This window comes from Strix aluco, chromosome 21 (genome assembly GCF_031877795.1).
Source record: "Strix aluco isolate bStrAlu1 chromosome 21, bStrAlu1.hap1, whole genome shotgun sequence".
Lineage (NCBI taxonomy): Eukaryota > Metazoa > Chordata > Aves > Strigiformes > Strigidae > Strix > Strix aluco.
Genome location: NC_133951.1, coordinates 9,424,321 through 9,437,581, shown reverse-complemented (window position 1 = coordinate 9,437,581; position 13,261 = coordinate 9,424,321). Strand labels below are relative to the sequence as shown.

The following is a 13,261-nucleotide window of genomic DNA, read 5'->3' as shown; positions in this document are numbered from 1 at the left end:
GTCTGCCCCGGGCCAGAGAAGTGACGACCCATCTCACCCTATGTCACATGGAGTTGGATCTTAGAGTCTGGATGAGAACACGGGTCCTGCTGTGGCAGAACCAGCCCCTTGCCTGGGCTGCTGCCTCCAGACAGCTCTTTTTTGGGTAGCTCCTGGCCTTTCTGAACCCCTGATCTCCTCTTCCTCCTCAGCCTGGGCCTGAGCATGGTCTGAAACACTACCTGCTCTCAGTGGTGTAGCAGATGCCTGAAAAATGGGTTTGTCAGGCTTGTCTAGCCCAGAGCTGGACCACTGTGTGGGTTCAAATCATGATCACTCTTGCCTGGCTATTTCTCATGTGTGGCCATGCAGGCTCACAGCACCCACCCCAGAGCCATCCTGCTCTCAGATCTCAGATGCTTGAGGAAACCTGAAACTTCAGTGCTAGCTGTTTTTTTCCTCTGTCAGCTCCAAGAGCCCCTGAAGGCTGGCAGGTGCTGGACAGTGTTTTTAAGCATAAGCAGACCGCTGCTGGCTTGCATTACATGTGGCATCGAGCCTGCTGGATACTTCTGCTGACGTTCACCAGACAGAGCTGGATTCCATCTTTCTGGATCAGTTTCTTCCACAGCAGTGTCCCAATCTGAATTTCTTTCTCCAGGAGAGCATGTGGAATTCACTGTACACAGGCTGAGGCTGTAAAACCTATTTTACTGCAGCTGATCCCAGGGTGAGGAGATTCACCTGGAACGGTTGTAGGCAAAGCCAGGGGAGGAAAGTGGGGAGCTTCGCCTGCAGCGTTTCTGCAGCATCTGAGCTTTAGTGTGCAGGAGCTGGTATCCTCCCTGTGCTGTTGCTCTTGTGCTAACCAGAGCCCAAAGAAAACACATGAGATCCTTTAGGGTCTGGGATGGGGCCACATCCCATTCTCCAGAGGCTCTGGGAATGCCTCTGCATGGCTGTCAGCCCATTCCCCCAGGAAAGCTGTACCAGTCTGGGACTGGTGAGGAGCTGGTCCAGCTCAGCTCACAGGTGGGGTGATACAGCCACAGATGGGATGTAAAATGTCCTGCTCCCTCCTGGTCTCTCTGTTAGTAAGGCCAAGTTAGCCGAGTTGTTTTTTACCCCAGGGATGCCCTGGTCACATCTGGAGGAAGGAAAGGGGGTAAGAGGCTGCTGGGGGCTGAGGGTCTAGCTTGGTGGCAGCCACGCAGCGAGGAGAAGCTGGAGGTGGTGAGTACCCAGGAAAAGACGTAGCTTCTGTGGCTCCCAGGTGTGTGGCTCTTAGTTGGGAGTTCAAGACCGTCGTTTTCCCTGAGCTAAAGGGGAAGCAGAGCCACCCAGTCCCTGTTTCCTAAATCCAGCCTCCTGCTCGCCCTGGTTCTAACCCTTTCCGCACCTCCTGCCTCTCCCCCCGCAGGGAACAAAAACAGGGAGGCGGACGGGCTCTCAGCCTCACTGAGCAGAGGCAGCCAGACCTACGTCGGGAGCAGCAGCACGCTTCAGCCAGAGCCACCCCTTCCTTGGGGTGGGAGCAGAGGGAGCTGCTCGGCCCCTCCGGGCTGACCTCAAGTGTCCGAGTCGTGTCCGATGCTGCGCAGCACTGGGGAATGGCTCCGCATGCTCCTTGGCTTTTTATGGTAAGGAATGTCTTTGTAACATGTTAATTAAGAGTGATCATAGCAGCCAGCACCGTCCAGACACTCTCACAGTTGAGCACTTCACACCCCCTGCTAAGAGCTGAGCGTGGAGCCACGAGCGATGCTGAGACCGTGGGAAGGGGCCACGGACCCAACCTGGGGGGCTGAACCCTTCTGCCTCCCCCTTTGCTTCCTCCAAGGCTCCTGCAGGGTTTAACACCCTCCCCTCACCTCCTGTTCTGCTCTGGCTGCTGGTGAATCCCCTGACACAATGGGGACATGCCGGGGGATGTGTCTGATTCCCAGGGTTTTGGGGCTGGACCCCCATTGGCTGCTTGATTTTTTTTTTTCTGCAGAGGGCCAGGTCGGGGGGTTGTGTCAGGGTCTGGGTGCACTACCTGCTCTCGTGGCTGCCTTGGCACTGACTGTCACTTTGGGGCAGCAAAAGGGGTTTATCAAACCTGGCTGGGATGGGCACTGGCTCCAGGGTCCCTGCAGCCACCCAGAACTGCTACTGGTGCAGTTTGCAGCTGGGAGCAAACCAGACGGTGGGAGGCTGAAAAGCCTCAGCCCCCAACCCCCTCAGCTACCTCGTCATACTGGGGAGCAAATTTGGCAGAGTGTTTGAAAACAGAACAAAACCACAGACCAAAACAACTTCTTCAACCCCAGGGATAAATCCGTGTGCTGGAAAGCTCGTGCTAACCTGAGATTTCAGCCAAGTGCCCCTTGTCTCTCTGCCCATTGTTGGGCTTGATGGGAGCTGAGTTTAGCCTATTTATTTTCCACTCCTAGTTGAATCTGCTTTTATTAAACTTTGACTGGAATATGGGGACTTGTAATGCTGTTTATTTAAGATAAAACCTCCCAAGGGGACAGACCAGGAGCCTGTCCCCACACAGCTGGGAAAGCGCTGAGCAGCGGCAGGTCAGGATGCTCTTATACTTTCCATCTGGGCCAGATATGCTCCATTATTTGGGGGGAAAGTCGCTTCCCACCGTGGTTTTGTGTTGGCAGCAAAACCTTGTGCTTGCCCTTGAAGGGCTCACCAAGGCATGGGCTGGGTGGGAGGGCGATGGTTTCATCCTCAGATGAGCAGGGGCAATGATGGATAAGCTGGAGGGTGCTTTTTTCTCTATTTCTGTAGTATCCTGTAAATGGCGTAATCATCGGGCAGCTGGCCCAGGCTTCACTCGCTGCCTGCAAATGAGTAAGTACCAATCGATGGGTGAGGATCCATAAAACGAGGAGGGCAGGTTGGATGTGTCACACCACAGAGACCTGTGAAAGCCCAGACCTTGCTGTCTAATTATGGCAAAGCACTGTGCTGCTCCTGCCTGAGGGTGAGAGCAGCCGTGCGAGCCGTGGGGCATGTCAGAGGGGATTTGGGGGTGCTGGAGACAGGAATGAGGTACAGCCCCATGGGCTAGGTGCTGTGCAGAGTCTGCCCCCAGCCTGCCATCACTCTCTGGGGTCTTGCTGCTGAACAGTGACCAGAAACGAGCTGTGTCAGTGGTGCCCATGGCCTAAGGGACAGAGTGATGGTTTGGGCTGGGAGCTGAGTTAGGGGTGTCCTTGGATGTGTCTTCAAAGCGGTCATGGGGATGGCTGGGCAGCTCTAGAGCAGGTAATAGGGTAGGGCAGGGCTCAGCCGCGGGCTTGGGAGGCTGTCGGAAAGGCTGGGGGCAGCTTTGCACAGGCTGGAGCTGGGCTTCCAAACTCCTTCCTCTGCCCCATCGGTTTTCTGCTGTTCTCTTAAGCTGTTCCCATTCAGAGCCTGGACCTTGCTGAGCCCCGGCACAAGCAGCACACGGGGAAACGTCTGTCTGTGGATGGAGGGCAGCAATGTCCTTCCCGGCTCTGCCTTACAGACCCTCTCAAGGTCTCACGCCCCAGAGACCTGTTGTGTCTCTGGAGTGCAGCTCCCAACTCCAGTAGTGCCCGCCTGGCCCTCACCAGCGAGCGGGAGCCAGGCAGCAATGAGTTAGTGAAGTCAATTTTTGAGAGGGTTGTGTTCAATGTAATTAGTGGATGTGCTGAAGTCTCTGCAAACCACCTTGTTCACACAAAATTATTCCTTGTGATGCTTAAAAAAATTGCTCGTCCTTTCTTTGCTGGGCTTTTTTGCGTGTCCATATACACGCTCCCATTGATTCTGTGTGTTCGACTGCAGCATCACAGCACTGCTTTTGTGTCTGTCCAGCTAAAGACAGTTCCTGAGTCTCTCCTTTGGGGGACCAGCTCTGCCAAGCTTTGGCAAAGGCTTTACTTTGTTATCACATCGCTTCCTTCTCATCTTGCCCTCTCGCCTTGCCCTTGCTTGGGAAGATGCCAGCAGACTGTGGGGTACAGTGGTGGATGCACGGCTGGTCTGCTCAGGGGGATGCCCAGGGCTGGGTGTCCCTTGGGGCAGTGCAGGAGATGGCTCCTGTTTAATTTAGGGTGGGAGGCATCATGGGCAGGCTGTTGCATAGGTATTAGTTTGCTCTTGCACACAGTTATTTGTCCTTTGCACCTTCTCCCAGTGTCCAGGCTGCTGCTGTCAGATGCGGGTGACAGACGGGCCATGGGGTGCTCCAGCCATGTTGTACCTGCAGCAGTCAGCAGCTTGTTCACGAAGCTGTCCCAGTGCCCCACAGCCTGCAATCCGCCCCTGGGATTTGCCAAACCCCACCCTTTTCCCACCGATTCTTTATTATTATTATTATTATTTATTTCTAAACCCGTTTCTGCCAGGGCTGGACGTGAGCCTTGCAATGGGGTGAGAGTGCCTGCATCCCAGAGTATGCTGTGCTGGTGTTACAGCAACATCAGGGCACCTCAAAAAGACCCAAAGCTGCAAACTGAGCAGCCCCCTACAGCAAAGCCGAGCCGAGGGGGAGCAGCGAGCAATGTTGCTGCAGTGTGTGGGGTTCTGATGAGCTGTTTTGAAGAGGTGACCCGTCCCCTTTTCTCCTTTGGCTGGTTGTCACGGCTCTAAGCTGCTAATGCTATTTTGAGCCTCCTTTCCCATGCAATGTCAAAATACTCGGGAAACAAACTGAGTTCACAAAATCTATGGTAATTTAGCACTTTTCTCCTGCTGGCTGTTGTGAGCCTGTTTTTGCCAGGGTGGAACTGCGGGATTCAGCCCGAGTGCTGTCAGCGAGGGTCAGAGCCACCCATCAGAGTCATCTCCCTCTTCTTCGGTTGTTTTGTGGTGGCCACGCTGCTGCCAAAGGATCCAACGTGGCTGCAAGAAGTGGGTCCTCAGAGACCCAGCTTTGCTGTTCAGAGTTGTCTCCCAGCCTGGGGACAGCTTGGTGCTGAGGGTTGGAGAGGTTGGAGGCCACACTGTGAGCCCAACTTTTCCCATGGCCAGTTCAAGGGTAGTTCAAGGGTAGCACCAGGAGCCTCCCTGGGGCTGGGCGAGGAGTTTGGGGCACAGCTGGCTGCACTTTACCTGGCCCTGCTCCCCATGGGTCCCCCAGGGCCAGGCACCGTGTGCTGGGTCATGGTGAACGGCAGCAGCCCAAATACAGCTCTGGGGGGTTGCTCCCCCTCATAGGTCCTTCCCCCCCGCCACGGTGAGATGAGATACCCAGGTACCAGCCCGGTTTCTCCCCTCCCCACAGGGCTCAAAGCAAAGGCTCGTTCTTTCTGGGTGGATTTTGAGCCTCTCATAGGGGCATGATGCATGGACTGAGGTTTGCTGGCTGGCTTGTACATCTGTGAGCTGGTTATTTTTATTTTCTTGTGAACGCTATAAAAAGATGAACTCAGGAGCAACTCCCGTCCTTTCTGAGAATCAGCCCTGGGTGAAGGGGAACAACCTGGGCCTGAAAGCGAGCACTGACTCTGTGGGGCCTCCTGTGGTGCAGCCCCAGCACTGGCATCGTGATGCCCGGCAGCATCTCAGGTTGAGATATGCAGGTGTGGCCAGGTCTGACGGGAAAACAGGTCACAGGGGGGGTGAGAAGGAGGGGAGGGGGGTCAGTGTCTCCTCTGTGATGGCATGAAGGGACAGGGGACATTGCACCTCCAGCCATGCCAGCACAGAGACCCCTGTCTTTGGGCAGTGCAGAGGTGGTGGGACATCTCCATCCCCAAGGTGAGGTGATAACTGTGTCCAGGAGGGGGGGCTGACCCCTCGTTGTCAGGGGGATCCATCAGAGCCAGATCCCATGGCTCTCTGAGCAGAAGTGGATGAGGGCAGGAGGAAGATAAGGCTTTTAGCCATGTTTGCATGGCTGATTCAATGTTTTCCCTGGCTGGGAAGTGTTGAGCAGAGGAGATAAATGCAGATGTAAGTAATGGAGCTGTTTATACACTCGCTCTCTATGACTTATGCCATGAGCAAGGCTAGACTAAATATAATGGTTATTGATATGAGGCAGCGGCCGATTTATGGCCCTCTGTGCGAGGACAGGAAGATCTGGTTATAATAACACTCAGCAGGGGAAAACAAATCTTTTACAACCAAAAGCTTTCTGGGAAGAAAGGCCAAGTGCTGGGGATAGGTGGAGGGCAGCATGGTGTGGAGGAGGGCTGTGTCAGGACCTGGGTCCGGGAGCAGACCCCCAGGGAGAGCCAGGGTCCCGGACAGAAATAGTCTGCACTGCGTCCCAGCCCCGGGGAGCTCTGCTGTGGGGATTCACAAGGAGGAAATCTGTGCAGACAGACTTACAGCCTCTGTAATGGCAATTTATAGAGACCTGATCTTCACAGGTGCTTGGTGCTGTCGGGGTACAGACCTGGGAATTGTAGGGATGCTCAACACAGTTCGTCCCAGCTCCCCTGTGCTTTCACCACCTCCTTTGGCTGTGCTCTGACGCAGGGTTTTCAAAAGAGTTAATTGATCCTATTCCGGTGATGCTCTTCTGGTACAGAAAATGATGGGTCTTTAAATACAGCCCTCGGCTGCTGGTGGTTGCAGGGCTCAGTCACTCATGGAGCCTTTGCCGTAGGGGTACGTGAACCACGTCAGCCCCTCACATGTGGGTACAGCTGCACTGAGGGGAGTGCAGTGCCATTCCCCACACCGCGGTGGCCCCCCCTCGATGGTCGTGCTCAGACATAACCCACACCCTCCACCCCCCGCTGCCTGCAGCTTCCCTTGGGCCAGCGCGTCCCACCACCCCTCCAGCACCCATCTCTCCTCGCTGTGGGGTGTCTCAAGGGAGCTGGACACGGGACGGGGGGGCTTTATTGAGGCTTCCCTGGCTGGCTGAGGTCCCCTGCACTTGCACAGACCCCGATGTGGGTCCAGCCCCACACTGCGGCTGCAGAAAAGCAGTGTCAGTGCTCTGCTTTGCTCTTCGCCCAGGCTGAGACGCTGAGCCATGCCCAAGCTGCCTGAAAGCATTAAAATCCTCCCCCGGCGCTGACCTGCTGATGTCCCGCTCTGCTTCCCCTGGCAGCACAACCTCTCCCACAGGGCCATGGCTGTGCTCCCCGGCAAACAGCCTCCCTCCCCGCTGGTCCACGGTGACCTCCGGACACTCTGCAGAGCCTCGCACGCACCAAAGCGTCAGAGATGAGCCACGATCAGGTGCCCTGTGCCCTCAGCAGTCCCGTACTTGGGCTACAGCACTTGTCTCAGCGATGGATGCTGCTCCCAGCTGTGCTCCATCTCGGGGAAGCCTTCCCTGAGCCACGAGCCCCAGGGAGATGTGAAAGCCCAGCCGGCACCAGCTGCACCAGAAAGGTTTGTCCCATGATTTCTACACTTCTCTGCCGGATTTTCCTACCTGGGCCGGGTTTGTGCCCACGTGGCTGTGGCCAGTGCTGCCCTGGGACACAGCTCCTGAACCAGGACGCAAACAAACCAAGACTTCCCAAATGTCCCTAAAAATGCACCCCATTAACTCCAGCCAGACGCTGCACTGGTTGGAGGGATCAGAGCTTTCAATAGGCTCCAGGTGTAGATGCAACAGGGTGTAAGTCCGTCTGCAACAGAGGAACAGGTGATTACACAGGAGAGTTGATTTGGGGGTTTGATCTCTCTGCTGTCAGCAAGTGCTTGGTGAAAGCAAATGCTGCCTTTGGATCCTCGGTCGCTTGCTTGGCTGAGTCTGTAGTCAGCAGGATTGCTTTAACAGTTGCAATATCTGGGTGCATTTGAATGAAAAAGGGTATGGTTTGATACATTTCAACCCAAAAAGTAGCCCATCCCCAGGCCTGTGATGCTGCAGGAGACTGCAAAGCCGTGGGGTGGGAAGAAGCTCTGCTAGGTGACGTTGAAGGTGATGAAGGAACCATCTGCTTTCTGCTGATGTCCCACCAGCTCTGCCTCCCCCCAGGGCTGGGCTGGGACCCTGCAGCGCACAGACGAGCGCCTGGGCAGGGCCTCGCTGACGTGGGTCACCTCGCTGAGCTCCGCCTCCAGCGTGCTGACGGTGTTCATCACCTGGGCCACATGCACCTTGTTGGCTGCCTTCTTGTGCAAGAGGCAGATGAAGATCTTCTTGAAGCCCTTGCGAAAGTGTTTGGAGACCAGGGCGTAGACGATGGGGTTCACGCAGGAGTTGGCATAGGAGATGAGATGTGAGAGGATGCGGAGCACGTACGTAGCGTGATTGAGGGGAAAGTATCCGAACCAGACGCAGAGGATGACCAGGTGGTGGGGCAGCCAACAGAGGCAGAACAGGACGGCTACAATGATGATCATCCTGGTGACCTTCCGCTTGGCCTTCTTGGATTCTGACATGTCTTGGAGAGGGTCCACAGACCTCCACAGGTAGTGAATAGTCCGCACGTAAGTGAGGCTCAGGATCAGCACTGGGATGATGTAGCTGAAGATGAAGGTGCAGATGTCCATGACCTTGCGCTGGGAGATCTCCCAGATGGGGTGGCAGACGGTCAGGTTGGCCAGCTGGAACTCCTGGTAGTAGCTGAGGTAAGGGCTTGAGAAGATGAAGGAAAGCCCCCAGATGAAGCAGATGGCCATGAGGGCATTCTTGGGCGTCCTCAGCTCCCTCGAGTGCAGAGGGTATCGTATGGCCAAATACCTGCACGGGAAAGGGAGAGGGACATGACTGCAGTCCAGAAGCAGATTGGAGAAAGGGCAGAAGTGATGGAATTGAGCTTTCCAGGGCAATTAGTCACACAACTGCTTCCCTGGTGCTTCTCAGGGTCCCTGTGCAGCACAGTGGGGTGAGGAAGATCTACCCCAACCCTGTCCTGTCACCCTCTCTGCTCCCAGCAGCAGCTGGGGGGAAGATGGGGATGGTCCCTTCTGTCCTCTCCCTAATCCAGCAGATCCTCACTTGATCATCAGTCTGTCTGGCACAAGCGATAGCAGTGGTGAGGATATGAAGGCAGGAGCAGGTCCCCAGGATCCACACAGACCGTGTTCCTCACACCACAGAATCACAGAGTCATCTCGGTTGGAAAAGACCTTGAAGATCCTCCAGTCCAACCATGAACCTCACACTGACCGTTCTCAGCTCCACCAGATCCCTCAGCGCTGGGTCATCCCAACTCTTAAACCCCTCCAGGGATGGGGACTCCACCCCTGCCCTGGGCAGCCCATTCCAACGCCCAGCAACCCCTTCTGGAAAGAAATACTTCCTAACATCCAGCCCAGCACATGCAAAAGCACGTTGCCCATTTTCAGTTCTGCGATTAGCTGATTCCTTAATTACATCCAGATGTGGGGGCTTGTGCAAGGCCCTGCTTGCTTGACACCTCCACTCCTCCCAGCTCTGTGGGATGCTGGAGAAGAGGCAGCTCTGCTTTAGCTCCTGGGGGGCTGGGGGGGCTGTCCCGGCAGCCAGTGTGATCAGACACATCCAGCCCTGACCTGGGGCTGCTGCAGCTCTTCCCAGGGGACTTTCACGGGGACTTTCCACATCCCATCTCACATGTTTTGGGCACTGAGTGGAGCAGCACTAGGAGCTCCCTGCCTCTCTCTTGCTGCAGGTTGGTAACTCACCAGCCCTTGCAGAGGCCAGCGGCTGAGCCAGCATGGGGTAAAACACAGGCAGGAGCAACAGGCTGCCTTTTACAGAGCTTCTGGCTAAAACCCACCTTGGGACAGTCACTGGGACAAGGGACAGCACTGGGATAGAAAGGGGTTTTTTGCTAATAAAAGAGGAGGGTGGGAAAAGCAGTGTCCCAACTGAAACATCCCTGTGCCTTCTCCTGGAGGTTTGCCTGCTTTGCTGTGGGCTGTTGGGAGGGTAGGGGCTCTCTCCACGCATCCTGGGAAGAGCTGGGGCTGTGCAGGGACTGAGCTTTGTTTCTCTATTTTTTTATCCCCCCTTCAGCTGCCAGAGCCTGTGGAGTCTGAAAGCTTCCTCCGGCAGGGCACTGGGGACAGGGATCCTAATCCACCCCTCTCTGCTGGACCCCATCCTTGGTAGTTACATTTCCTTGCACACAGGACCTGGGAAATGCTCCTGGATTCCCCCAGGAGGTCACTGGAATTGGGGCTTGGCTCCAGGGGATCCAGAGAAGGGGGAGCCTCAGGGTCCAGGGAGCCCCCCCATCCCCTTTCCTACCTGTCAAGGGAGACGGTGGCCAGGGTGAAGCTGCTGGCGTACATGGTGAGGTAGATGAAGAAGTGGACGGCTTTGCACATGAAGGGTCCGAACACCCAACCCTCCAGGGTGTAGATGGTGGCTTGGAAGGGGACGCAGAAGAGGATGAAGCAGAGATCGGCCACCCCCAAGTTGAGGATGAAGAGGTTGGTGGTGTTCTTCACTTGCCCGTTGCGCAGCAGCACGGCCAGGACCAGGCAGTTGCCCACCGTGCCCACGAGGAAGATGATGAGGTACACTAGTGGGATGATCACCGACTCGGGCTGCCAGCCCGCCTCAGAGCCCGTCGCCGAGCCGTTCATGGCCGAGAGCGCACGGAGGGCGCAGCGGGGATGGACGGGGGGAGCGCGCGTAGAGAGGGCACCAGGGAGGCGCGCAGAGAGGGGGCACGGAGAGCGCGGCGGGGATGCACGGGAAAGGGGGTGCACCGAGAGTGTCACGGGGGGTATTCCAGGGATTGCACGGGAAAAGGGGTGCACGGAAAGGTCAGGGGGAGCGCAGCAGGGACGCAAGGGAAAGGGGGTGCACGGAGAGTGTGCTGGGGAGCGCAGCAGGGATGTAAAGAAAAAGGGGGTGCACGGAGAGTGCAGCAGGGAGCGTACCGGGGATGCACGGGAAAAGGGGTGCACGGCGAGTGTGCAGGGGGACCCGTCGGGATGCAGGGAGAGCGGCCGGGGTTACACGGGGCGTGCAGGGGGGGATGCTCCGGGAGCCCCGCGGGATGCTCCGGGAGTGCAGGGAGGGGGATGCAAGGGAGCCGGGCGCCCTTCACCTCCTCCGGGTCGGCTGGCAGCCCGCGGCCGCTCGGTGCGGCTCCGGCGGCGCGGCTCGGCTCTCTCCCTCCCACCAGCGGAGCGGGGGGGGGGTCCGGGGGGGGGCTCCGGGGCGGCGGCTCCCACCTGGCCCCGCGCATCGCTCCCCGAGCCCGCTCCGCAGCGGCCCCGGCGAGGGAAGCCCGGCCCACCCCCGCTCCCCGCGGAGATAAATACCGGCGACAGCCGCAGGAACCACCCCCCCCCCCAACCCCGGGAAGAGGGGCTCGGGCCGGGGCCGGTTTGCTCCGGGGAGGGTGTAAATCCGGCGGGGTAAAATGTCCTTCGATGCCGCGACCCTCTGGGAAGGGGCTGGGGTAGCCGGGCTGGGCACCCCAAAGGGAGCTGGACACCCGAAGTGGGGTGTCCGGGTGGTTTCCTTATTGCTCCCCCTGCAGCGGTCACTGGGAGAGGGCTCGTCTAACCCAGGGGCTGCAGGGTTGAGTGGGGGGGTCCTCTCCGACTGCGAATGTGTCTGAATTGTCCAGCACCCAGCTAAATCCTTGCACCAAAACACCCCAGAGGTGAGCTCAGGTTTGCAGGAAAATCTTTATTTCTCCCCCGGGGTGAGGGATCAGAATAATTCACTGCAGTGAGAACAAATATTTTTCACATCTGTCTTCTTTTCCTGCCTGCAAAATTGCCTGTTTTGTTCTTCAGAGCCTTCACAGATGGAAGTCTCGGGACTGCCCGGTGCAATCAGCTCTCCGAGGACACTTCATCTGGTCCCCAGGCTGCCTGGCTTTGTTCCTGTGAAGACAGAAATATTGAATGTATCAATTATTCCTATAACTAACCCACTCCACAGCTTCTCAGTTGTCTTAATGGACATTCAGATCTAAGGCTCCTGGCAGTGATGGGACATCTGGGGACAGTCACAGCCCTGGGACATTGCCACCACAGGATACAGAGCACTTTTCACCCTCGGCAGCCCAGGAGAAGCCCCACAAAAGCAGCTCCCGTTCAGATATGCGGATGAGGTACGTGGGGAAGCGAGTACACCACTTTGATGTGGGGATGCTCTGCTCCTGACGTTATCTCACAGGGAAAAGCAGGCAATGAGGAGCCACACAGAGCAAAGCCGGCCATCCCGCAGGGCACAGGGAGGTGCTGAGACACAGCAGCGCAGCTCTGCCTTCCTCTTCTGGTCCCAGACTGGCCACACGCCCCCGAGGAGTCACTCCTGCCCTCGGCGAGGGCTGTGCCGCATCCCCAGCCATGGCCATAGGGGCTGCAGGGCCAGCTCCTGGGGAAAGCCCAGCCCCAGGGAGCTTTCACCTTGTGGGAGCTGCCCCAGGTCCCTGTGCCCTCAAATACCCACGGCAGGGCACTGGCGTTTGGGTCTATTGTGACACCAGCGGTGTCTTTGGTTTCCCTTGAACCCCTTGCAGTCAGCTCACAGAGAGGCCAGGTCTACCCTCACGCTGCAGTGTTCTAAAAAAGATGAGAGAAGACACCCAGTTTCTTCCCAAACACAAGTGCAACTTGTAACCTACAACATTGTACGCAAAGATCAGTAGCAGGATCCCCCATGCAGAAACTTCAAAATAAATTCCTGGCCTGAGAGGTAGATGGGTTATTTGGGCAGGGGTGTGGCAGGCTGAGGATCTGTCCTCCAAGAGCGGCCGAAAGCAAAAGGAAAAGGCACGTTGTAAAGCTACCAACCCTCCCAGGCTGGTGGCACAGGGATAGTCCATGCATGGTGTGAGTCTCTGGAGCCAGTAACCCTCAGTGGATTTATTCTCTGCAGCTCTCCCTGCAACACCAAAGGCAGCTCAGACCCACCACCTCACTGCAAGGCGCTCAACCAAGGCTCTGCTCGATGCAGTGCCGCAGGTTTCTGTTGTCTTCTTCTCCCTCTGCCATTGGGGAAGAGCAGACCCAGCTCTGCAGCAGGAATCCATGCACCGAGCAGTTGACAGTTTTATCCTTCCACTTACAGGCTCCAGAGGAGCAGAAAAGCTTTGTGCCAGTATTTGAGGATGGTGGCATGGCAGAAATAATGCCTGTGATAAACCTGACAGCTGTTCTGCCATTGGAGTGGGTCCCTTGGTGTGTACGTGCACGTGTTTGCATTGGGCATCTGAGTGCATGTGCTGCAGTGCCAACCTAACCCAAGCCTGTCTGAACTACCACGACCATGAGAGAGGACTGTTGTTTGTAAAACATGCTTCAACTGACTTGTCTCTGCTTGGTTCAAGCATCATCTTGAAACACAGTTTGGTTTAGATAGAGAATGTATCCCTGGGAGTTGTGGTGGAAACCCAAGAGCTTGAGGACTTGGGTTTTCTTTCTCCCCTTTGAGCTT

At 56.6% G+C, this 13,261-nt stretch overlaps 1 protein-coding gene across 1 annotated transcript; it reads right to left on the bottom strand.

Annotated features, from left to right (window-relative positions):
• Positions 1-2,772: 2,772 nt before the first annotated feature.
• Positions 2,773-10,443, bottom strand: GALR2 (galanin receptor 2). Its single transcript, XM_074847712.1, has 2 exons — positions 10,103-10,443; positions 2,773-8,608 (listed from the first exon to the last, which is right to left on the bottom strand). Exons 1-2 carry the CDS (start codon positions 10,441-10,443, stop codon positions 7,828-7,830), a joined length of 1,122 nt encoding a protein of 373 aa, XP_074703813.1. The 3' UTR covers positions 2,773-7,827.
• Between the last annotated feature and the right edge of the window lie 2,818 nt (positions 10,444-13,261).